Raw genomic sequence first — 21,106 nt, 5'->3', positions numbered from 1 at the left:
CAGTACAGAAAAATGTTATATATTTAAAAGATGTTCAAAGTACAAATTGTCAACAAATATTTTAGTTAAATTAAGATTGATAGTAACACTGATTTTTAATAATCTTTCATAAAAAATACTCATTTTTTAGAGTAAAATTATGAATTTAGGACACTTTAAAATTGTATGCAAACTACCCAATGTAAATTAATTATAGTGCTATTATGAATATAGGAAAACTACAATGTTAAAACTTAAATTAACAACCTTAGAGGATAAACCACCAATAACATGTCATTAGTTAAAAGTATAAATAAAATAACTTTATATATATATAAAAGATATAATTAAATTAAAATCTAATGTCAATAGTTTTTATATCTAGAATAATAATACTTAAAGAGAAAAGGAATCATTATAAACACAACCAATAAGCAAAACAAAAATTTGCTTTCTTGAACGGGTTTTAATTTATTTTATAAATGTATGAAAACATCACAAACTTTAAAAAAGGGAGACCAAAACATCAAACAAAATGTTTACATCCTGTGTAGCACAACATTTTTAAAAAACTGTAACTGTTAAGAATAGGAAATGTTGGTAAAAATATGAATCTGTAAATGATATAAATATATATCTTTCAAAAATCACGTTCTCAAATGCCTTTTAGTTCTTCTGGCATGTCATTCTTCGGATGTTTGTTTTCAAAATGTTGTTTGTAGGTTTTGGGATCTGGCATTTGTGCCTGAAAAGAGGATTTTTATAGTTCATTACTAAAGCTACTAATATTTAAAATAAAAAAACTAGATAAGCATATTTGATAATATTAAAACTAATATTGTGCTGGTAACTTTCAGTCATAAAATACACAAAAGGGAAGTTATATTCTTATCAACTTGTATTTTACAGGTCATAGTTAGAACTGCTTGTTTAAAATTAGTGAAAGGTGAAAGTATTAACACTTTTTTTTTATTGAAAAATGTTAATTAGATAAAATCCTTTCATTTTTGTATAACAAATATGATATTTACCTTGCAAACTGAGCAGACATGTACTAGAGCTTTTTGGGCTGCCTTTTTTTGATCACTGGCACTGTGTCCCTGCTGTTTTTTCATTTTCGCGGCTTTTTCGGCAGCCTTTTGCTGCGATTGCACTTTCTGTTGTCCTCTAGCCATTTTATTGATTCAAAACTGAAATAAAATTTCGTCTTTTATAGTTAACAGCTAATGAAACATAGAGCAGAATATAAAGTATCTGTATATACACATGTATACATAAATACTTATACACCCCTACATATACCCTATAAATGTTTCACATATATTACAATACTTAACCTCTAACTATAAACATGTGTATACAATTATTCACTATTCCTGTGAGATAAAATTATCTTACCTATGAAAATTATTGAATGACTCTTGAAAACGTAGATTTAGTGATAAAGTATTTGTCTTTTGATATAAAAATGATATTTTTTCCTGTTTGAATGCGACAGCTGCAACGCAGCGTCCGTCCGAAAAAAACTATCAATTTGACAACTTATAAAGTCCCGTTACGTAGGTCCGAAATTGATCCCTACAGTGCTGTCAATATTAGGTATGAAATGTTACTACGGGATAACAGTTACTATTAAATACTTTTTTTTATAGTATTGGTGACTTTGACTATAAGGTTATGTTATGTAGCAATTGTTTTAATACAAACATTTGGTAGTTTTACATGTCATATTACATTGTAATGCCATAAATAATTACATTTTTAAAGTTAAATAACATTGTTACAGACGGTAAATGATAACATGTCAGATCTAAGAAAATCAGTTCTAGGACTCCATCATAAAAGATCGTAAGAGTAATTTTGTGTAAGTTCAAAAATATTTTCAGAAATTAATTTTAGGATGCCACCAACATTTGGTAACAATAAACCTAACTATACACCGTTGAAATGGCAAGATTATTTTGAAAATGAGGAGTATATTACGACTCCTTCTGGTCAACATCATATTTATAAAAAAGGTTCCAAAGGACCGATAATATTTTGTCTTCATGGCGGTGGTTATAATGGTCTTACTTGGAGTCTTTTTACTGTAAATAGTTTCAAAATAGATATCGGTATTTTAGTATATAATTAAATTATTTTTATAGAAAGAAATATATGCCAATATTGAGTGTCAAGTTATAGCAGTCGATTTCCGTGGTCATGGAAATACAAAGACTGATAATGATGGCGACCTTTCATTAGAAACCTTAACAGAGTACATATACTGTACTGCAAATGTAATCAATTTCTGACAATTTTGTTCTTTTAGAGATATAGCCACGATTGCAAATATCCTTTGCGAAAGGGAAAATACTTCGATGGTTTTAGTTGGTCATAGCATGGGCGGAGCGATAGCTGTTAATGCTTCTTATAAAATAAATAATTTGGTGGGTCTCTGTGTTATTGACGTTGTTGAAGGAACAGCTTTAGACGCTTTATCATCTATGCAAAGTATATTAAGGGGCAGACCATCTTATTTTAAGACTATACCTCATGCTATACAGTGGTGGTAAGTTAATGTGGACCTCTACTTCATGTTATTAATAAATACATTTAGTTATAAAGGTGGACAGTGCCATAATTTGGAAGCAGCAAGGGTATCAATGCCTGGACAAATTGTTAAGTAAGATAATTGCTTTTATAATACTTTATTATTATTTTTTAAATCAACCTACGCTTTTAAGTGTCAAAACCGGTAAACTTGGATCTGATGAATGGGAAGACTTTGACAAGATGGACGGAACAAACCTGACAAATTTGCCTAGTTCAGAATTAAGAGCATCTGAATTTACTCTAACGGAAGTTGATGAAGATGATGGTAAAAAAGAAACTGAAGGTCAGACTGAGGGCAAACCTCCACTTCCGCAAGGAAAAAAATTCAAAGTTCCTAAAACAACTCCAGATGAAGGTAAATCTATATTAAATGCTGTATTTTTTTTTTTAATTAGTTACTGTTTTATAAGTTGATGGACCACAATATACATGGAGAATTGATTTAAGTAAAACAGAGACATATTGGCAGCATTGGTTTCAAGGTTTATCAGTAAAGTTTCTTGGAACAAAAATACCTAAAATACTGATTTTGGCAAATATTCATGGTTTGGACACTAAACTGACTGTGGGTCAAATGCAAGGTATTTATTTTAAATGTTTTATAAACGAAATTTCCGATTTTCATTACTTGTCTTTAGGCAAATTCCAACTGCAAGTGTTGGCTAAGACCGGTCATGCAGTCCAAGAAGATCAGCCACACCAAGTAGCAGAAATACTCAGCATATACTTGGTAAAACAAAAATGCGCTGAAACAAAAGCTGGTTTTACCATGCCTTTACATCCAAATACATGCTGTTAATTTCTTTGTCCAAGCGATTTTAATAATAATTTCGAAGTATTTAATAATTTTGACTGCCACTAGATGATATCTGTTAATTTAAGTTGTTAATATAATTAAATGTTTATAAGCTAAAGTTAATGTGAATGTTTCCAATGTTATTAAACTTTTCAAAATTAAAGTTGTTTATTAATTTTAATATAGGGAAAATTAATTTTTTTCCAAAATAAACACCAAATAATTATACTGCATTATAATGCTTTATTTTATTGTTTAAATTATGAGACAAAAGACTCAATCAAATATATAACAATTTTTATAGACTATACAATTAATCAAATCAATGTATATTAACACAAATAAATTATATGACTAGAAGTGAATTAACAACAGCCCGTATAAGTGAAATATTATCACAAAATAGCACAACAATAATGGAATCAATATGACTAGAAGAATTCTCCATAAAGCAACATTTTTAAATAAGAATCTAACCGTTAATAGAGTTTAAGTCGATTTCATTTCCTGTTTTACGCAATGTTTAAAGGCTGGCCATCCTTCATTTTTCGTATAAGACTAAAACAAAATGTTTTCTGATAAAATTTGTATTTGAATGTTACGTTTTTTACCTTAAAGCCCCGATGAAGTCGATCTTTCATGATAGCGATAAATTCTCGATAACTTAACAGACCGTCGCCGTCTTCATCAAAAATTGAAAATACTGTGTGAACTATGTGGGAACTCAAATTTGTCCCAGTACAGATTTTAACAGCTCGATGGAACTCATCTGAAATAATAATATTTCACCTGGGAATATATGTATTGTTGCATTTACCTTTCGAGATGGGATGGTCGGCTAAGGTATACATTCTCATAGCGATACTGAAGTCTTCTAAATTATTTAAAAACTGACAGAATACATAGAATTCCTCAAACGTTATTCCCTGCGAATCTTTGATACGTTCTAATAACCTGTCCAAGTACATATCATATTGATCAGTCTCTAAATGAGTATACCGTAATAGTATTTTCGCAAAATCAACTTCAGATATAGTTGGTAGACCTCTAGCAAATTCACTAAACTCTAGTTCTAATACTTCCGTTTGTAAATGAAGCATAAACTTTCGGAAACTTTCAAAATTCAAATCAGTATTACCCTTAGGGCCAAAAAAATGTATCAGTAAAGTCGTATCAACAGTATGCTTTCGCTGTAATCCTTGTTCATCGTTCACGTACTGTTCTTGGACTGGAACAGATTGCAAAGGTTCTCCTTCAGTTGTAATGCCTCGTTTTCCTTTCCAAGCGTGGCTAAATATTTTTTCCATCTAAATAAAAATGCTATTTGTAAAAGCTGACAAAACAGTCCCAATAGCTAAGGTTAAACAAAATAAGCAATGTTAGTTTTATTTGCTCTATTATAAGAAACATTTCTCGTGAATAATTCCATTATACCCAAAGTGGCTCTGTTCAATTACTAGGTACTTGAAAAAGTAAATCAAAAATTAGTAATACAATTTCTTAATTCTAACGATCAATCTTAAATTTCTTTTTAATTATATATCTATTTTAATAAATTATCTATCGTTTAAAATAAACTTATACATATTTTTGTAAGCTTGAAAATAACGTTTTTAGTAATTGGCCTTGCATTAAATTGGGTTGCGTTAAGTAGCTCAGTGGATAAATTCCATATAGTTTAAATAAATATTATTTTGAGAACTTTTGTTTTACACATAAACGGTTTTTTTTAATTACTTTGCCAGGTACCCATTTTTAGTTTAAAAGTAGATGCTAAAGTTTATTACAAAACAGTGAAGTTCGTTCCACGAAATATTGTATACATTTAAATACCATTAATTACAATAAAAATACTCTAGACGAGACAGGTGTCTACATAAAAACTTAAATTGTGTTAGTAGTAAAAAATGATCAATCACACAAATGATCAATTTCAATGACTCGAAATTATTAAATGAAAATTATGAGACAGAATACCAAAATACAATATTTAAAAATTACCTGTGATTTATACAGTAGGAAACTCAAATGTGTTAATAATATATAAAATTCAGAACACTCACTAGGGTGTTAAAGCACAAGAACACGTAGCAATGTTAAAGCTGCTAATGTATCATCTGTTTTTGTTATCATTAAAACATGTTAACTTACTGGTTCAGAATCTTCAAATTTTTTACCAGCCAAAAGACTTTTTATCTATATAGGAAATGAAAATCAAATAAAAATAAATACAAAATAATAGTGGGGATAAATTAATAATACTATCAAATACTTACAACAAGAAATTCATTTTTGTCAACTCTTTGATTTCCATCAGTATCAAACATATTAAATGCAATTCGAAAACCTGACTCAGGTTCTATAAAATTAGAATACCATCAGAGTAGATTACTAGATAGAATTATAGCTTAATCTACTTTTACTAACTTACTTGTAAGTATTGACAAAAGGAAGAGATACTCAGTATAAGAAATAATTCCTATAAATACACATAAATATTTGTTTAATTTTTAATAGGTGTGTAGACTTACCTTTATCTCTCAAACTCCTAAACAACTGCTGGGAGCCTTCATTCAATGGGGGAGTGTAGTCTTTAATTTCATCTACATCATTTTGCTGTAATATTTTTCTTTTAAATCTAGCTAAAATAGTGATATTAAAAAATTGTCATATGTTATAAAAATTATATTACATACGTCGTGGCTCAGATTCAACAACAGATTCTAAGAAGTCTTGAGGAGTCATATAAAGTTGACCATCAAATTCTACTGACGCAAATCGTATAAACCTTTTTTCTCTTGAAGTTAATTTTACAATAGAATTTTCATCATCCTACAAAACTTTGTTACTGCTGGTAATACTTTATTTGTTTATAATCTAGTACACTTACAAGTTTTAATTGAGAGGCATACACGTTTCCTATATAGCGATATTTGATAGCCGCATTAAATACCAATCCTCCAGCAACAACATAGACGAAAGATATTGGATAATTTTTTTTGGAAGATCCCCAATATTTGTTGAAAACATTAATGACTTTAGTTCGTTTCAAATATTTTGTGAACAATTTACTTGCTGTTGCCATTGTCAATTATGGGAATCTATGCTTGAGATGTATTTAATTTATGTGATTTCAGATAAGTTAATTTTGGAAATTGTTACACATCCTTTTCAAAATTAAAAATAAAGATATAAACGTATGTCGTTTATAAAATGTCAATATACAAGAATAAGTTAGATGGTTGGTGTGTCATCTTGGCAGCACTGTCTTGTGCAATAAATTGATTTTTGTATAAAACATTATTTTTTACATGAAATTATACATATTTTTAAATACGATCGTATTTTTTAGGAATTAAAAATAATTCAAATAAAAACTGTAAAACTGCTTATTATCACAACTTGTTAATAGATGACGCTAATGTAGAATCAAAGTTTCCTTTCTCAAAGTTAGTAATATATCTTATCAAAACAGAAATATTTATTTTTAAAATAAAAATTTTCTAAATTATTGTGATACCTATGTGAATAGGACTAAAATTAAATTAAAATTGGAATTGAAAATTAAGGTTCTTAAAATTATAGTTGACGTCACAAACGCCAACGTCTAGACCAACCAACCTGTGTTTGAAAATGTGGTGGAGTGAATGAATGGTTGTGTTGTGTGGACGTGCCTTTTAAAATGGCGTTGTCAACAATGAAAAGCAAAGTTTTTTTGTATTGATGTATTTAGTAATTTTTCAAAGTTCGAGAATTTAGTTGTTCATTTGTCGTTTCGAAGATACATTTATGAAAGATGAACGGTCTAACTTTTAGTGAGTTTTGTTCATTATTTTGTTGTCCACCTTGCCCCAGCAGGATAGCTGCAAAATTAGCTTTTATACCACCAGAGCCAACTTACGAATTTGTTTCGGATGAAAATGGGAAATGCAGTTTTGCTCTTACGGAGCGGGCAGAATGGCAATTTACTGAGAGAGAAAAGGAGTTTATTGATGCATTTTTTACTAGAACAACCAGAGGCAATAGAATTGCTTGTTTGTTTATAAGATGTTGCAGCACTGCCAGATTTACAATCTTGTTTTCTCACGCCAATGCTGTTGATCTCGGTCAAATGAGTAGTTTTTATTGGGGTTTAGGAACTCAAATGAACTGTAATATATTTAGTTATGATTATTCAGGATATGGAGTAAGTGGTGGTAAACCCTCAGAAAGGAATTTATATGCCGATATTGATGCAGCATGGCAAGCTTTAAGAACTAGATATGGAATTAGTCCAGAAAATATTATTTTATATGGACAAAGTATTGGAACTGTACCTACAGTTGATTTAGCTGCTCGGTATGAGGTTGGGGCTGTGATATTACATTCTCCCCTAATTTCGGGCATGAAAGTAGCATTTCCAAATACAAAAAGAACATGGTTCTTCGATGCCTTCCCAAGGTAATTATATTTTATTGTAATTTTATTGACAAATTTAGCGCTAAAAATGTCTGCATTTTTTGCTATTTTTAGCTTCAAATATTTCAGATAAAAATAGATTTAATAATAGCTTGTAATTGTTAGTGAAGAAGTGCTTTATTAAGATAGTAGTAATTGACTTATCAATTCAATCAATTGAAGACAAGATAAACACATTTGTTAATAACAAATGTGTTTATTTTTATTAACAGGCCAATATATTTTTAATTTATATATTACTTAATTAAAGCCTGTTCATTTTTAGTATTGATAAGGTACCTAAAGTTATGTCTCCAACTTTAATTATACATGGAACACAAGATGAAGTTATAGACTTTTCACATGGGTTAACTATTTTTGAAAAGTGTCCCAAAGCAGTTGAGCCATTATGGGTTGAGGTAAGTCTTTTAATCTTCAGTTGTAGTTACACAATTTAGAGAATATAGATCAGTTTAATTTTATGGTTATAAAGCAACACCTACAACATATGTCTATTCATTAAAGTGGGTAGGTTACAGTTGTAAAACAAATCTTGTCATACATTTAATGAAAATAATTATAATAAATACAAGGTTCCAAAACTTATTTTTAATTATTTTGATATACGGGGTGTTATAATTTCAATTTTATAGATATTGCTTTAAACACGTTTGTAGTTTTTGCTGGGCAGTATATTTGAAAAGGTTTTTAAAACATTTGTGACATACTTATATATCTATTTATAGATAAATATATTTTGGAGTTATATTAGAATAGAATATCTTAATATGTCATTTCATCTTTGAATTGAAAGTCTACTTAACAAATACAATTGTTATAAAGGCAAGAAAACTCCTTCAAATAGCAATAAAATTATAATTATTCTGTACTATATTAAATGTTTTAGTCATGGTTGCAAATATAATTTTAGATGAAGCTAGTAGTAATGCCTGCTGTTTTCCTTAATTAGTTGTAATTTAATTAAATATAAGTATAGTTAGTGTAATTTTAGTTATATTTCAATTGTTTTCCTAGCAATTATTTTATTAATCAATGAAGTAAATTAAACATCTCTCATTCATCAAGAGAGTTATTAATTTTAATAAATATTACAATATGAGTAAACAATTACTAAACATAAACTATTAAAATTATTTTATTTGATACTGTAATATTTGAAAATGTTTTCTTAATTTGGTAATATACACACATATATATATACATATATATATATATATATATATATATATATATATATATATATATATATATATATATATATGTTATAATAAAGTGCACAATACATATGTTAAATTGATTAAACACCATAAAACTTCACTTCCTTGCTTAGCAACGATCTCCGTTTTAACCTTTTTACGATATATTCAATTCAATGTTTTACGAAATATATTCATTGTTTAAATCTGATAAAGGATTATGGGGTCGAAGAACTGAAACGGTTTTTTATGCCCTGGTAAATAATGCTCTCTCTTTTTCATTTCAAATGATACATTGGTTATTACAGGTATTTCTCAGTGAATTTGAACATATACTTAAAATTCTTGACATTCGATAATGTAAGATATTTAAAAAAACTTTCTGTTTTAAAATCTTGATAAATAATAGGAATTAATTTGAGACATGCCTAAGTGTATTTAGCGATTATTCCATACGTATCAAATTCATATGTATTGACATCATTTGAAATTCCTTTTTTTTTACAATATAAACTAGTATGTAACTTACTTTTATTTAGCTAATTATTTATGGTGATTTTATTCATTTTTTATGTTTCTATTTTATTTTAGCTGGAAGTTTTGTGACGTATTTTTGTTGTATTTTATCTGTTTTTTTCCGGTTTTGTTTATTTTGTCTATAAACGTATTATTTTGTCGTTATAAAATTTAATTGTTATTTGCAATATTGTAGAAACAGATCGGAGTTATATAACTCTATAACCATACATTAAAAGAAACACTAGTGTGTCATTTCTTGTCATAATCAATTAAGTATTTCCCAAATAGTAATTGGTGGGTGACACACTCTGTAGTTGAGATTTCTATTGACCTCCATTACTCCTTGAAATTTTGAAGGCGTTATACTACAAGCCGAATGAATCAGAGTATTCCTTGAAATCTGGATATAGTACTTGTTTACTAATTGGTTAATGTTGAAAAATTAGATATAAATATATATAAAACCCAATAGAAATATTTCAAATAAAGATAACATAAAAATAATCAATGATTTTTTAAATTAACCTGTTCCCAGGTTAAAAGAATATTTATCTTATTATTTTGGTTATTTATCTTGCTTTGTTTTTTTGAAATATTTTTTGAAAAAATAATTTGATTAATTTTGTGTATTTGTCTATATTAAGAATAATAATCTTCAAATGATTAGATAAATATTTTGATTTTTACTCTTTAATGAAAGGCCTTGGACTTCGATCAAAGGTAAAATAATTCTATATATAGTTTTTAGCTTATTTATAATATATGTATGGAAACTACGTACTTTTTATATTGATTGAAATATCATTTAAAGATAATATAATAACAGATAATTAGAACAAGTTGTTCTTGTAAACCTATTGATATATATCGGCATTTTTAATATACATTTCCTTGTTCCGATTTTAATTTTTATAATTTTTTATTCTTGAGCTATCTAACGTCTATTTATTTTATAACTTATTTGATACCATAAAAGCTGTATGTAGATATTTTGGCAGTATTATTTATGTGTAAACAGAATACAATAAAATCGCTTAAATTCTCCATTTGAAACTATGGTATTTATATAAAAATATTATTTTTTAAATATACCATTATATATAAATGGGTTCTAAAGCACGGTCATTTTGTCTTAAATTTCGTAGTTGATTGTAGCTTATATATCTATATTTGTATTATTTAACAATGTACATTATTTAACATTCCAAATGCATTGTATTCATATATATAATATAAACTGTGGATTACATTTTTGATTGTTGCTGAATATAAATTAATTGTTGAGTAGGTTTGCATTCTTCTAAGTTTGTAAGAAACTACGTAACTTTATTGTAAGTAAACTTGAAATACATACAAATTGTGTTGGTTTATCGATAATGATAACGATGTAAGCAGTTGCTGATCTTAGAATATCGATAGTTTTATGACCGTGGTTCAAAATCCTTAACTGCATGTCTAGTTGCAAATAGCACAGTTGATGTAACAAGCTTTATTGAAACAAGACCATTTTTATTATAGGGAGCGGGACACAATGACATTGAGTTGTATTCTGTATATCGCAAGAGACTAAAACAATTTATAAGTGTTGAATTGGAGAACTAACTTGCTGGCAAAAGTTGAAGTTCAGACCACCAACTGGCAAAAACATACCTCTTAACAAAATTAAAACCCCAAAAGCTGCGGTAGAAAATGTGTGTGTGAGCGTGCGGATTGTTTTTATATACATTTGTATGTGATCCATGACTATTTTGTACAAACACATAACTTGATAAATTCTATTAATTATTGAATGGGATGTTTTTCATTTCCCTGTTTAACTCACAAATATATTTAATTTTTTTCAATTACTCGGCTGTTTTAATACCCTGTGATTATAATTTCCTGTCTGTTTAAAAGTAACGTTCATATTTAAAAAATTTAAATAATAATATTTATTCATAATTGTATCATAAAATATTTTTTATAAAAAATGGAAAATTCATAAATGGATAAATGGAAAAAATATAAACAGAATTGTTTAATGTATTTAATGATCTGAGAAATATCACCCTCTATAATAATAAGATTTTGTGACGATTCTGTTTGGTTTTTATCATGATACATTATTTTTTATTTGTACATTAATTTAATCAAAAGGTTATATACATTTTATTCATTTGAATCATTGTGATTTTCACAGAAAAAAAGTACTGACAAACTAACGAAACAAAACGAATGGGCATTAGGGTCATTTAGAATTCCTAAAAAAATTTCCTTGAAAGAATAACATATGGAACATTTTTCTAACGTATAATATTTTTATGTGTTGGTGTGTCCTTATAAATGTGTGTCCTGTGTTAAAATATTCAATTGTCTGAACAATGTAACGTTAAATTAATAATGTTATCGTTTATCGACATTTAAGATATATGCATCTAATTAATTATTTATACCACATTAATCATTAAATTCATCAAAAGTATATTTTCTATTTTTCATATGTATGGGTATAAGTCCAGGATATGAAACCTCTAAAATGTAAAGAAACTTAAAATGTCATTGCGATTTTTAAACGATAATGATTTCATTATGGTACTGATAAAATAATTTTTTGTTATAGGGTGCTGGTCACAATGATGTTGAGTTGTATCCTGTTTATCTTGAAAGACTAAAACAATTTATAACGGTTGAATTGGACAACTGACAACTACTGAACGGCGAAGATTGCACTTTCAGTTCTGGAACATCCAGTTCAGTTGCTGAAAAATTACTATAGCCAATAGCTGCAGGTTCGGCTAACTTAAAAAATGGAATTCAAACATCAGAATGTAACGCTCCATTTGTGAAGCCGTCAGCCTGCAAAAACAGCTCTTCATGTTCAAAATTGACTTTGGCTACCATATGCCACAGTGTACCACCGGTGTGTCTAGTGGTGTGCCACTGCCTTCTGCTTGAGACTACTTGTTAGTAGCGAATGATAATGTGTACATAAGTATGAACTTTTAACGTGGACTCTTAAATTAATAATTTATATACAGGTATCATTATACGTCTTTGCAGAAGATATTTTTATGCAACACTTTTAATTATACAATATCCTGACTGAATATCAATATAACAATTTAAAAGATGGATCTCATCGGACTGGCCATTCCTAAATATACTTAATTAATAACAAGTTTTTAATAATAGTAAATCTATTTCTTAGACTTAAGTGTCTGTGATATAGCTTGTTCAAGCTAGATATGTTTTATTTTATTATTATTTTGAATAGATCAATTACCATAGAATTTGCTGGTCTAAGACTTCAAAGCCATCTTTTGAGATTGTTTTCCTTTTGATGATTGTAGTTAAGAGGCGTATAACATATCCTGTATAAAGACAATCTATTATATTAAGGTAATAAAGAACTATTTGTTGCATACATGGAAAGGATATTTTTATTACTGTTGTCATTGTTTAGTTCTTTTAACTGTGTAACTGTAAGGTTGTGTTGTATAAACATATGTGTGTTAACTATCATGTATCATTATATTTATACAAAATTTAAATTTATCCTTTGTGTTGATACATACAAAGCTATCATCATATTTAGGATACTTTTTTAAACTGGTAGATTGACTATCTGACCAAAATTGTAGTATTAAAGTCTTATACAGTACTTATAAATTTTATCACAGTGTATTGTTTAGGTGATTGAGGTTCTTATCATATTTCCATGTAGGTGATATAGTATGCCAAAACCACATTGTTTTATCCTTACAAATTCTGAAATTCACGAATTTCATTCTTTAAATATAAATCAGCGGCTATTTCTAAGAAAAGGTATCTTTTTCATTAAATTTTTCAAATATTAATATTTATGAGAGTAATATTTAATGATTAATATTATTGAGATTTTATTTCAGAAATACCACCAATTTTTTACACAAACCAATAGCTCCTATTTGGTATTCAAAACCATTTTAAGGCACATATACCTTTCCACATTCTTAAATTTTAGATAATTAAAGTAATGTTATTTGATATACATTAATTTGTTTCATTTTAACGTTTAGTGGTTTCATACCAAGTCTTAAAATAATTGAAATATTTAGGATGTTTTTTTATTAACCTGTGATTCAAATAAGAAAAAACAAAAGGACTTTTAGTCTAGACTGAAAAATGATATATTCCTAAATAATAATTAAAAAAGATCACCTGATTTTGTCTATTGACTTGGTAAATTATTAGTAATTAATAGATGTTCGTTTTTAATCATATATTATTGAATTGTACTTCATTATATTGCTCCATGTAATTTTTGTAAGAAATAACAGTTATGTTTCTGACTTGTGTTTTTTATGTAATTTAACAACAAAATCTTTTCCTGATTAAAGGTGGGCCTTGCTTATAGATATTTTCATTGAACGAAACTGTGATAGAACGCATAATAAATTGCAGAGCATACTTTAAAAACAATAATCGCTGCTTTGACTCGTATTTACTGGGGATATTTATTCTATTCATATTATTTTCTTGAAATATTAATTATATTTGAAAATATTTTATAAGCAGAGTCCGTGAACATTAAGAATAATGTGATAATATTGTGTCAGGAATTACATAGTGCTTTAAAGCTACACTACTAACTCATTGCTGAGAAGTACTGTACTTAAAATAGGTACAATAAAAAATTCTAAACTTAGACTTTAGGAATAGTTATTAATAAATTTATATATCATAAAGGCAATAATATTTAAGGTTTTTGTTATCAGATTTGATGTTGATGCACTTCCCTACTGTTATTTCTTACATACCGTTACTGTTTCCCTGATGAAAGCCAATTTTTGTAAAATGTATTTGTAATCATATTCATATTGTGCTCTAAAATAACAATTAACAGCTTTTTTATATATCAAGAACAAAAAGTATATAACATTCTTAACGAGGAATAAAATCAAATAGAACAGTTATGGTTTTAGATTTAAGTTGAATCTATAGGTTTCTGTTTATTTTAGGAGCTGATTTTTTATTAATAATTTATAGTTTTTTTCTAGTTTATACATATCATTTTTCAATAAATTTGTATTGTATTTAGTATGTGTTCTTAATTAAAATATATATCTTGCTTAAATTTTTGTTTAGGACATTTTTTCTCATTTTAAGTAATATAGAGTCCGTATTTGTATGCATTGTTTTATTTTGTATAATTAACTGTTAAAGTACATTGGTTATAAACTATTGAAAATTATACAAAAACGTATATTGGTTTTGGCAAAGTAACCTCAATTAGTATCCATGTTGTATCAGAAGACCTTGATTTTAAACGTGTTTAAAATTTTAATTTAAGGGAAGTGTCAAATATGCTTTTAAAATTCATATTGTAAAAGTAACTGACTTCCTATTTCTTGTAAATTTATATTCTAAGCACTTCATTTTAAAAGACTGTTATATGAATTGAAATAAGACTTGGAGAATGAATAAATTAAAACATTTGACAAGACAACATCAAATCTGCAAAAAGAAATCTGATCTGATACTAAATGTAGTTTCTATAAATAAAATAAGTAAAATTTGGTGCAATCCATTAGTAAGAATAAAAGTGGCAATTCGTGCAATATAAATAAAAAAAAAACAATACATTTTATATATATTTATTAAGGAATTTATGAAACACATTGTTTTCAAGTATCAATAAAAATATGATAATCAAATATTTGTTCAACATATATTTTTAACAAATTAACAGGATAAAATTAGGATTTTTTAATTAACTGCTCAAAACTGATACGCTATCGGCATGCAACTGTGTGACTAAAATTTAAATTAATAAAATGATTTATGAAAAGTTTAAGACTCAAAGACGTAATAAATTATCATTAAACATTCTAAACGCAAAAATAAAACTAAAACCTTCACATTGATGCTGCAGAAATATGAACTATGGCTCAACTCTGATCCATCAAAAAGTCCGCGTGTGCAGATGAAGAATCCTTTTGAATCGACTCGAATATTGGTTGTAAATCTGATGAGTTTTTGATTTGATTCACGAAGTCGTTTAAGTGGGGATTTTTATCTGAAATATTTATGATCCTTACATGTATCTCATCTTCTATAATAAAATTACTTACCAGCATCTGGAATACTTAAAAGAGCTGCTACAGCACGCATGGCAGATCGTTTAAGTTCATCTTGCTTCTCATATTCTTGTTTAACAGAATTAGCTTTAACTTTCTGTGTTAAAGTAGCTCTCAAAGGTTCTATCAGTCTATCCAATCCTAAAAAAAATTATTAATATAAAAATATACTTTTAAATAAAGTGCCCTTACGTTGTAATACAAATCCCGGGCATATTTGAGCTAATCTCGCCACCATCAAGTAAGTAAGCATTTTGATGTCATAGTGATCTTTTAATCCAGACTCAACGTGGTTTATGAAGTCAAATATGTCTATTTTATCTAAGCATGAATCTAAGAGTGTGTACATACACTCAAAAGCTGCTTTTCTTATATCTAAACCATCATCAACAGTATGTTTGAATGGACCCATTTCCACCTCACGTATTAACTCCCTCTGAAATAGTTGAATGTAAGCATTTGAAATGCATCTTATACAAGAAAAATCGTACATAACGCTAATTAGATGAAAACTATTTGAAATAATTAAGATATAAATGCTTACTTTAATATTAGTTTCATTATAAAGTTGTGGTAATATAGTTTCAAGTAGATCTCTGATCAATGATGGTTTATTATGAGCAGCAGAGTTAAAAGCTACTAAAGCTACTCTTCGAACATTTAGGTCTGGGTCTTGTAAAGTTTTCAAGAACTCTCCAATACATTGTCTTAATAATTGATCAATAGGCGATGGCTGTGTGAATAGAGAATATAATAAATATTTCATTAATAAATTTTAATCAAGTCTCTTTATACCTGATCAGATATAGTAAATTTGACTGCTGTTACAACAGTTGTTCGCATTAATGGTGATGGCGAGTTTAGAGATCGTTTCAACTTGGGAAGCAATTTAGCGGGGTCTATCAATGTTAATTTTCCAAGACACTCAGCAACAACATTTCTTGTACCCTCTTCCTGGCATTCACAGTGGCAGTACAGTTGGTCCCATATATCAGGAACAAAAGGAAGTAGCTGTTGGATACCTTCATTGTTTTGTGAAAGACATGTAATGACCTTAAAAATATTATATTTATATATACATATTATAAAAAATCATACTAAGAAATTATATTCAAAGTGAGTCGATGCTCTGACTGTTGAACTTACCTCCTTAACAGAATGCAAAAGTAAGTACTGTCTCTTCGGTTGATCTTGACTTTCTTTTAGAATAAATGGCAAGTATTGCTGAAGGTTACCAATGCAGATACTACCTAAAGCATAACTTGCAGCTGATTTTACTTCTTCAGAAACAGCTGAAAATGCATTCAAAATAACTTGTTTTAAATCAGGCACTGACGTTAAGTCACTGAAAGAAAAGGCTAATATTGTATATGGATGTCTGATTTACACTTTGTCAAGCACTTACATTTCTCTTCCAATTTCTCCTACAACCAAAAGAGCAAATATCTGTTTGGAATCAGAATTGGCGTTTTGGATTTCACTGATAAATTGTGGTACCACTGGAAGGGCATGAGATTGACATACAACAGTAGTAGCTGCTACACACTTGGCAAGAGAATAAAATGCTTGTTTATGTAAGGTTGCTGACTGATTAACAGATAAATTTGTTATAGGTGTAAGTAACAGTCTTAACAAACTATCATATGACAAACCCGGTAGGTTGCATTTGACTAGAGATTTAAAGAAATCAAGCATTGCTTGTAAAGCAGTTCCTTAAAAAAATTAATCATAAATATATAAGTTTGAAAATTTGTTATAGTTCAAGGTTTACCTTGTAGCAAAGGACTTTTGACCAGAATTAGAACTTGAGGCATTATACCGCTATTTATGTCCAGCAAAGCTTTAGGATGTTCAACAGCAATTGATTTTAGAATAATCAAAGTCCACTGTGCAATATGTAAATCAGATTCGTCCAATAATGGAGGTATTTCAGCAATAATTGGTTGTAGTAAATGTACATTCAACTTCTTGTGATAATTTTGAATGAGGCAGTCAATTAATTGAAGGGTACTCAGTTTTAGAGCTCTTTGGTTTTTCCTCAGGAACAGGCCTAAAATAGGCATTGCTTCAGGTAAGATGGGTAAATCAATGCCAAGCGGGGATCCCGCAATTTTTCTTAAGGCTTTGACTGTTGTTAGGCGTGTTATTTCATTTTTAAGCCTGTCCAAAAATAATGGCAAACAAAACGGCAATTCTCCTATCAGTTGATCGCCTAAATTACAAATAACTTGTCCCATAGTAGAAATTGCCTTCTCTTTGACCTCCTGATCTATATCAGATGCTTTTAAACGTACCAATGTACATGCGTAAATATCTTTCGTAAATGGCGTGAAATCAAAGCCAGTATAATCCTATAGGAAGTTGAATTTTTAAAAAATGCATTTTTAAATATATTGCTTCTATACCTGCATGGGCCTGATGACTTTAACTAGTTCTTGCAAAACACCAAGGGCTTCAGCTGTTATTTTGTAGAAACTGTCGCCAACTGCAGTGACAACAGGCTGTAATAGGGTATCGATAAAAGGATGAAATACAGAAGGCGAATGAGTAGTTAAAAGACAATAAATAAAAGATAAAGCATCAATTTTCATGTTACTGCTGGCATTTTTCTCGCTCAAAGAATACAAGATTCCTGGTATTAAGTCACCAATATGAGCACTTAACGCCCCTGGAAGTACAGTGCAAACTTCCTTAAGGAGTTGAAAACAATCTTGTCTAAAACAAAAACATAATATTCATAATTTAATACACAGGGCTTTCAAATATAACATAGAGTGTGAGGTTTGTTATCAACAGGATGTATATAATGGTTATTATGCAAACTAAATTATGTATAGTAAATAAATGCTTACAAATGAAAAATCATGATAAAAGTATATTTAAAATACCAAGCTTCATTAATAATATATGTTCTAGAAAGTAATAAAGCTATTGAAAGTGTTGATTACAGATAATAATAGATAAAAATAAATATATCAATAAAACACAGTTTGTCTCTTACCTTGTTTTCATACTTTTTTCCTTCATTTGTGCCTGAATGCCTTTTACCAGAAGAGCTATTTGTCCTTGAAGAAGGCTCATAGGACTTTCTTCTTCATCATCCATAACCATAGCGTTCGGATCAATGTTGACATTAACGGTTGATTTCGTCTGCTTTAGTAAAGCAATATAAGCATGGAAAATGTCAGATTTAACATTCTCCTCGCGCTCTAAAAAAGGAAATCATAAAATATCAATTAATTTGATTGCCTTATTTTTTTTTAGTTTACCTTTGAAACGAGATATTAAAGCTGGTGACAGTACTTTGTAAAATTCTGGTAAAAGCTCATGTCGCGTAGTAATTATAGCTTCCAGGCATTTAGCAGCAGACCTACGAACTTTCCAACTCATATCATCGTCGTCACTGTACTCATCATTTTCTTCATCATCATCTTCTTCCTCAGCCTCAACATTTTCAGATCCTTCATCTTCATCATAGTTGTAGTTTGGATCATATGTCATATATTTTAAGCAAAGTTCAGTAATCTAAAATGTCCACGCAAAATATAAAAATGTTATAACTTAAAATCAGTTTAAATATAATATTACTTTAGGGATATTAGGAGTAATTTCTTTTGGACATCTGTTAACAAAACTTTCAAAAGCCTGCAGGCAGAATTCTCTTAATTCCTCATCATCTATGTTACAACGCTCCAAAATAATAGGTACAAATTTGTCAATATGTTCACCAAATTTGTGACCAGATTGGCGGCTAAGAAACAAATATATATGTATATTTGATATTAAATAAAACTTTAAATAATAGTAAACTTACCAGACTGCAGCCACACACTGAATGTAAGTACGCGTTTGAGAATTAATTCTGTTTGCATTCAAACCATCATTTAAATGATCAATCAGCTTAGTATATAAAATATTGTTACATGACAATACCAGGTTACTTAAAGCGCCAATGGTACGTTTTCTAACTGCTTGCCTCTGAGATTCTAATTGTGGCAAAAGAGCTGCTAATATTGATTGGTGAAAAGAACTTAGTAGTGGGCCAAAACGCAGAAGCAAATCTGCTATTATATCTAATGCTTCTAATTGAACAGAAACATCTTCTTGCTAAAATATGTGTTCGTGATTTATTATTTATAATTATGCTTAATCTTATCTTCCAATACAAACTTACCCTTTCAATAGCTGTAGTTAATCTTCCTGTAATTCTTTTGCAAATAGTACCTGACATACCTCCAAGAGACTGAGGAAGTTCTGCTATAACTGTTTTTAATCCAATACTAGATATGTCCCTTAATTGTTCTTTCTCTGAGACCATATTAGCACAAAGAGCCTCAACAATAGTATCTACTTGGTATTCCTTAACTTTGTTGACTAAAGGGCCCAAACTAATAAAATATTATAAACATTAATAGTATATCACATGAGCTAAAACTATTAGCTCTTACCATTTAACAGCTAAATTTTGAACTTCTCCATTCTTATCTTCAAGAAGTTTTAATAACATTCTAACAACCTTACGTTCAGAATCATCATCTAATTTAATACTATCCTTTTGTAATTCTGTCATAAGATCATTGGTTGCCATAAAACGAAAATCCTTGTCTGAGGACTGCATCTATAATTTCAAAAGTATTATATTAGATATATATATGTTCTGAGTTAACTTTTTAATATACCGAGTTCACAATTGAATTTATAAAATCAACAACATAAACCTCAGAGGCATATCTCTGTATTTTGTTAGGAGATAAGTTTCTGCTTGCTTGCAAATTAAGCTGTGAAAATTCTTTCTCCATTGAATTTTGATTTAAACAATGTGCCCTTTTAGGCATATTGCTAAATATTATACACCACACAAATACAACTTTAGTGAGGAACTGTTATCTTAGTTCACTTTAACGTCCAGTGGTTAAATGACAACTGGCTTATTTGTTTTTAACATATAGCCTAAGCAATATCCACCTCCATGATATTATTGTTATCAAAAAATTACTAACCTTTTCCAAAAGATTTCCTATTTGATACGATACACTAGCCATGATTTAAGATGAAAACTGCTCTAATATCAAGGAAATAATCACAGAAGTTGTACTTTTAAACTATCCAATGTATATTACACATACAATTTTATAGGTTAGCTGCTTTGTTAATATATTATCATGTTTATATTTAGACATATGTACACTTAAAACATAATTCAAAGAGAAGTACAACAAAACAAAGTTGAAAAATAGAAAGATAATGTAAAGTAGCAAAAAAATGGTAGGTACAAAATTTTCTCCGGATTCTCAACTATACAAAATGCAAAATCAACTTTGGAACAATGTTGCCAAATTTGATAATGACTGACAGACATGTTTGTCTACTTATGCGCCGCTAAATTCAATATTGCCAATGAAATGTGGAATAAGACGTTTTTATTTTTGTCTTTGGTTGTTTTTTTGAATGAATTTACTTTTATA

General features: G+C 28.7%; 5 protein-coding genes across 9 annotated transcripts; 2 read left to right on the top strand and 3 right to left on the bottom strand.

The window, feature by feature from the left end:
- Positions 1 to 425: 425 nt before the first annotated feature.
- Positions 426 to 1,516, bottom strand: LOC143197300 (zinc finger protein 706). Its single transcript, XM_076405655.1, has 3 exons — positions 1,378 to 1,516; positions 1,011 to 1,169; positions 426 to 724 (listed from the first exon to the last, which is right to left on the bottom strand). The coding sequence occupies exons 2-3, from the start codon at positions 1,152 to 1,154 to the stop codon at positions 635 to 637; spliced, it is 234 nt and encodes a 77-aa protein (XP_076261770.1). The 5' UTR covers positions 1,155 to 1,169; positions 1,378 to 1,516; the 3' UTR covers positions 426 to 634.
- Positions 1,446 to 3,533, top strand: LOC143197287 (protein phosphatase methylesterase 1). 2 transcript variants are annotated; one of them, XM_076405616.1, is made up of 10 exons: positions 1,446 to 1,578; positions 1,632 to 1,653; positions 1,766 to 1,827; positions 1,879 to 2,068; positions 2,127 to 2,236; positions 2,291 to 2,530; positions 2,579 to 2,644; positions 2,706 to 2,929; positions 2,985 to 3,155; positions 3,213 to 3,533. In XM_076405616.1, the coding sequence occupies exons 1-10, from the start codon at positions 1,469 to 1,471 to the stop codon at positions 3,371 to 3,373; spliced, it is 1,356 nt and encodes a 451-aa protein (XP_076261731.1). In that variant the 5' UTR covers positions 1,446 to 1,468; the 3' UTR covers positions 3,374 to 3,533. The 2 variants fall into 2 exon arrangements, with proteins under 2 accessions (XP_076261731.1, XP_076261732.1); XM_076405617.1 differs by lacking the exon at positions 1,632 to 1,653 and having other exon boundaries at positions 1,480 to 1,578.
- A 60-nt stretch (positions 3,534 to 3,593) lies between these two features.
- MICU3 (Mitochondrial calcium uptake 3) lies at positions 3,594 to 6,641 on the bottom strand. 3 transcript variants are annotated; one of them, XM_076405618.1, is made up of 9 exons: positions 6,261 to 6,641; positions 6,067 to 6,202; positions 5,902 to 6,012; positions 5,802 to 5,849; positions 5,647 to 5,729; positions 5,522 to 5,566; positions 4,188 to 4,677; positions 3,982 to 4,139; positions 3,594 to 3,928 (listed from the first exon to the last, which is right to left on the bottom strand). In XM_076405618.1, exons 1-9 carry the CDS (start codon positions 6,453 to 6,455, stop codon positions 3,860 to 3,862), a joined length of 1,335 nt encoding a protein of 444 aa, XP_076261733.1. In that variant the 5' UTR covers positions 6,456 to 6,641; the 3' UTR covers positions 3,594 to 3,859. The 3 variants fall into 3 exon arrangements, with proteins under 3 accessions (XP_076261733.1, XP_076261735.1, XP_076261734.1); XM_076405620.1 differs by having other exon boundaries at positions 6,067 to 6,210; positions 6,261 to 6,606; XM_076405619.1 differs by lacking the exon at positions 5,522 to 5,566.
- Positions 6,642 to 6,838: 197 nt separating this feature from the next.
- On the top strand, positions 6,839 to 14,692 carry LOC143197293 (alpha/beta hydrolase domain-containing protein 17B). Of its 2 annotated transcripts, none has more exons than XM_076405639.1 (3): positions 6,839 to 7,810; positions 8,094 to 8,226; positions 12,143 to 14,692. In XM_076405639.1, exons 1-3 carry the CDS (start codon positions 7,167 to 7,169, stop codon positions 12,224 to 12,226), a joined length of 861 nt encoding a protein of 286 aa, XP_076261754.1. In that variant the 5' UTR covers positions 6,839 to 7,166; the 3' UTR covers positions 12,227 to 14,692. The 2 variants fall into 2 exon arrangements, with proteins under 2 accessions (XP_076261754.1, XP_076261753.1); XM_076405638.1 differs by lacking the exon at positions 12,143 to 14,692 and adding an exon at positions 11,062 to 11,390 and having other exon boundaries at positions 6,850 to 7,810.
- Positions 14,693 to 15,142: 450 nt separating this feature from the next.
- Cand1 (Cullin-associated and neddylation-dissociated 1) lies at positions 15,143 to 21,010 on the bottom strand. Its single transcript, XM_076405602.1, has 16 exons — positions 20,642 to 21,010; positions 20,090 to 20,259; positions 19,816 to 20,029; positions 19,456 to 19,748; positions 19,230 to 19,392; positions 18,911 to 19,166; positions 18,643 to 18,850; positions 18,047 to 18,356; positions 17,413 to 17,992; positions 17,047 to 17,353; positions 16,788 to 16,986; positions 16,437 to 16,694; positions 16,186 to 16,374; positions 15,834 to 16,077; positions 15,636 to 15,782; positions 15,143 to 15,580 (listed from the first exon to the last, which is right to left on the bottom strand). The coding sequence occupies exons 1-16, from the start codon at positions 20,681 to 20,683 to the stop codon at positions 15,453 to 15,455; spliced, it is 3,708 nt and encodes a 1,235-aa protein (XP_076261717.1). The 5' UTR covers positions 20,684 to 21,010; the 3' UTR covers positions 15,143 to 15,452.
- Between the last annotated feature and the right edge of the window lie 96 nt (positions 21,011 to 21,106).

The sequence above is a fragment of the Rhynchophorus ferrugineus genome, unplaced genomic scaffold (assembly GCF_030347505.1).
Source record: "Rhynchophorus ferrugineus isolate W39M unplaced genomic scaffold, kcgeb_rfMv2 rfM5, whole genome shotgun sequence".
NCBI classification, from domain to species: Eukaryota; Metazoa; Arthropoda; class Insecta; order Coleoptera; family Curculionidae; genus Rhynchophorus; species Rhynchophorus ferrugineus.
Note: the sequence above shows the minus strand (reverse complement) of the source record. Positions and strands in the feature narration are given on the sequence as shown.

Coding starts and splice junctions, on each gene's coding strand:
- LOC143197300 (XM_076405655.1), bottom strand. CDS start 1,154: ATGGCTAGAGGACAACAGAAAGTGCAATCGCAGCAAAAGGCTGCCGAA. Junction 725..1,010: donor ATGTCTGCTCAGTTTGCAAG/GTAAATATCATA, acceptor TCCTCTTTTCAG/GCACAAATGCCAGATCCCAA.
- LOC143197287 (XM_076405616.1), top strand. CDS start 1,469: ATGCGACAGCTGCAACGCAGCGTCCGTCCGAAAAAAACTATCAATTTG. Junction 2,069..2,126: donor TTACTTGGAGTCTTTTTACT/GTAAATAGTTTC, acceptor TTATTTTTATAG/AAAGAAATATATGCCAATAT. Junction 3,156..3,212: donor GACTGTGGGTCAAATGCAAG/GTATTTATTTTA, acceptor ACTTGTCTTTAG/GCAAATTCCAACTGCAAGTG.
- MICU3 (XM_076405618.1), bottom strand. CDS start 6,455: ATGGCAACAGCAAGTAAATTGTTCACAAAATATTTGAAACGAACTAAA. Junction 6,013..6,066: donor TGTTGAATCTGAGCCACGAC/GTATGTAATATA, acceptor TCACTATTTTAG/CTAGATTTAAAAGAAAAATA. Junction 5,850..5,901: donor TAGGAGTTTGAGAGATAAAG/GTAAGTCTACAC, acceptor GTGTATTTATAG/GAATTATTTCTTATACTGAG.
- LOC143197293 (XM_076405639.1), top strand. CDS start 7,167: ATGAACGGTCTAACTTTTAGTGAGTTTTGTTCATTATTTTGTTGTCCA. Junction 7,811..8,093: donor TTCTTCGATGCCTTCCCAAG/GTAATTATATTT, acceptor GTTCATTTTTAG/TATTGATAAGGTACCTAAAG. Junction 8,227..12,142: donor TTGAGCCATTATGGGTTGAG/GTAAGTCTTTTA, acceptor TTTTTGTTATAG/GGTGCTGGTCACAATGATGT.
- Cand1 (XM_076405602.1), bottom strand. CDS start 20,683: ATGGCTAGTGTATCGTATCAAATAGGAAATCTTTTGGAAAAG. Junction 17,993..18,046: donor AAGTCATCAGGCCCATGCAG/GTATAGAAGCAA, acceptor AACTTCCTATAG/GATTATACTGGCTTTGATTT. Junction 15,783..15,833: donor CCCGGGATTTGTATTACAAC/GTAAGGGCACTT, acceptor AATTTTTTTTAG/GATTGGATAGACTGATAGAA.